Source organism: Penaeus monodon, chromosome 33, assembly GCF_015228065.2.
Source record: "Penaeus monodon isolate SGIC_2016 chromosome 33, NSTDA_Pmon_1, whole genome shotgun sequence".
In the NCBI taxonomy this organism is placed as follows: Eukaryota; Metazoa; Arthropoda; class Malacostraca; order Decapoda; family Penaeidae; genus Penaeus; species Penaeus monodon.
In genome coordinates this window covers 13,674,909-13,676,747 of record NC_051418.1, presented here as the reverse complement: position 1 = coordinate 13,676,747, position 1,839 = coordinate 13,674,909, and the positions used below count along the sequence as shown (strand labels likewise).

Below are 1,839 nucleotides of genomic sequence, written 5' to 3'. Positions count from 1 at the left end.
TCCTAACGTTTCAAGATAATACTATTCGATTTTCCCGATTTTTTTCCCTTGTGATTTTTCAAAACTCCACTTCATTTTATTATTATGTTTGTGCATTTTTACAGAGTCTACAATTCTGTTACGCTTAACAGCAGCTACAGCGAACATATAGCTGCGAAATAAGGCATGATGTCCCAACAGACATAGTACTGGAGGCATTGGCGCTACTTCCTTCCTGCAGTGGTTTTGGGTTGGAGAGTGCAGGTCATACGAATCATGCGGCCACGCAGGGAGAAGAGGCTTTCCACACTATGACGCCAAAGACAAACATTCAGTGAATACACTCTGGACACAAACAATAAAAAACGATTACTCCTCTTAGCTAATAAAATTCTCTGATTTCCTTAAAATTGCTGCCTTTTCCCTGACTGGAGAAACGGGCACTTATATTCAAGGCTTTCCTTTTCCCCATATGTAACGCCTTCAGACCTCGAAAACACTACTCTGCGGGGGAGAGGGAGAGGGAGAGACGGGGGGAGCTAGAGGATGGGTGCGAGACACACAAAGAAAAAGGGTGCAGAAAGGCTGACACTGCTTGCAACAAAGAACATAATATAATGCCGTTTAATAATCCTCTTAAAATTACTACATTCAACATGCTCCGTGGTGACGCATGATTTAAAAATGTACGCTCTTCTAGCCATTCGTACACCACACAACAAGAATGAAAAACGAAGCGAATTCCTTTACTCACCTAGGATCGTGCCTGGGAAGGCCGTTGATCCACTTCCCGTGGTCTGGTCGGTTGATCATGGTTGACCATAACGCAGCGGTAAGCCCGCCGCTCTATGGTTTCCGATAAAAACACTCACTTGCTACATCGTTACTCTAAACACTTGCTTATCCACCGCTTGATTTATCATTTGCACTTTCTAGGGTAAAACACTGATATGATTACACTTTTGAACACCTGGCGATAACAAACACGAAACCGTCCATAAGACAATTTGAGACAGTAGATAACGCAGACGGGCTCCGCAAGGTGAGGTGAAGAATGGTAGACAATGTTACATCACTGCCATTTCAGGACAGACATCCAGCCCTTCGTTCCACCACACTCACCCCCCCCCCCCCCACCATCATTTCGTTCAGCTGGAAGTTTGGTTTGGAGGTAATTTCTGCTTGCCCAGATATTGCTTAGATAGGACTAAAGGGGCGTAGAGAATTGAGTGAATCCCAGAACAAGCAGACAGTACCACAGAGCCTGATTTCTAAAGTTCTCACTTCAGGATATAAAATAACTGAAGTCTAGTCATTCATACTATCTTATGACTTGTTTTTCATACAACTGACTAAGAGCACATTTTCATTAATGAAAGGATATGACTGACGTTGTGAAAAATTAAAAAGTTGGAATTTGATCAAAATGTTGCTGGAATTCAACTTCAAACGTATGACGCAATCACTGTCCATTAGATATCTTTTCTTCAAGATGACGAAGGGCAAACGGAACCAGCTGTCATCGAAGTAGCAGAGTAAGTGTTAATGGCGGAAATCTGAGCAGAATCCTCAATTCCCATAATGTTCTACACACCATTCGAAATTTCTTAACGGCAACCTATGCAAGTCTTCGTGTCCATGTTTAATATTTATATACAAGGGGCCGTATCTTTTCATCTACACGACCATCCTATAACGACGAACCATAATTTAAGAAAGAAAATTTAAATATGACACTTGCAGAGAAGCCTCGAACAGCTCATGAGATAGTAAGTTCGTGAGTGTGTTGCCGTGCAGTACGTAGCATCAGAAGCCGTCAACTGGGGTTGAGTGGCCAGGTGCAACTGATGTCATGGCCTA

General features: G+C 42.6%; 1 protein-coding gene across 1 annotated transcript in view; it reads right to left on the bottom strand.

The window, feature by feature from the left end:
- Positions 1-1,839, bottom strand: part of LOC119594054 (AF4/FMR2 family member 4-like) — a gene marked incomplete in the record, with an annotated part of 85,679 nt that overhangs the window by 79,532 nt on the left and 4,308 nt on the right. The window contains 1 exon segment of the mRNA XM_037943090.1: positions 734-911. Within this exon segment, the coding sequence (XP_037799018.1) occupies positions 734-792 (59 nt within the window).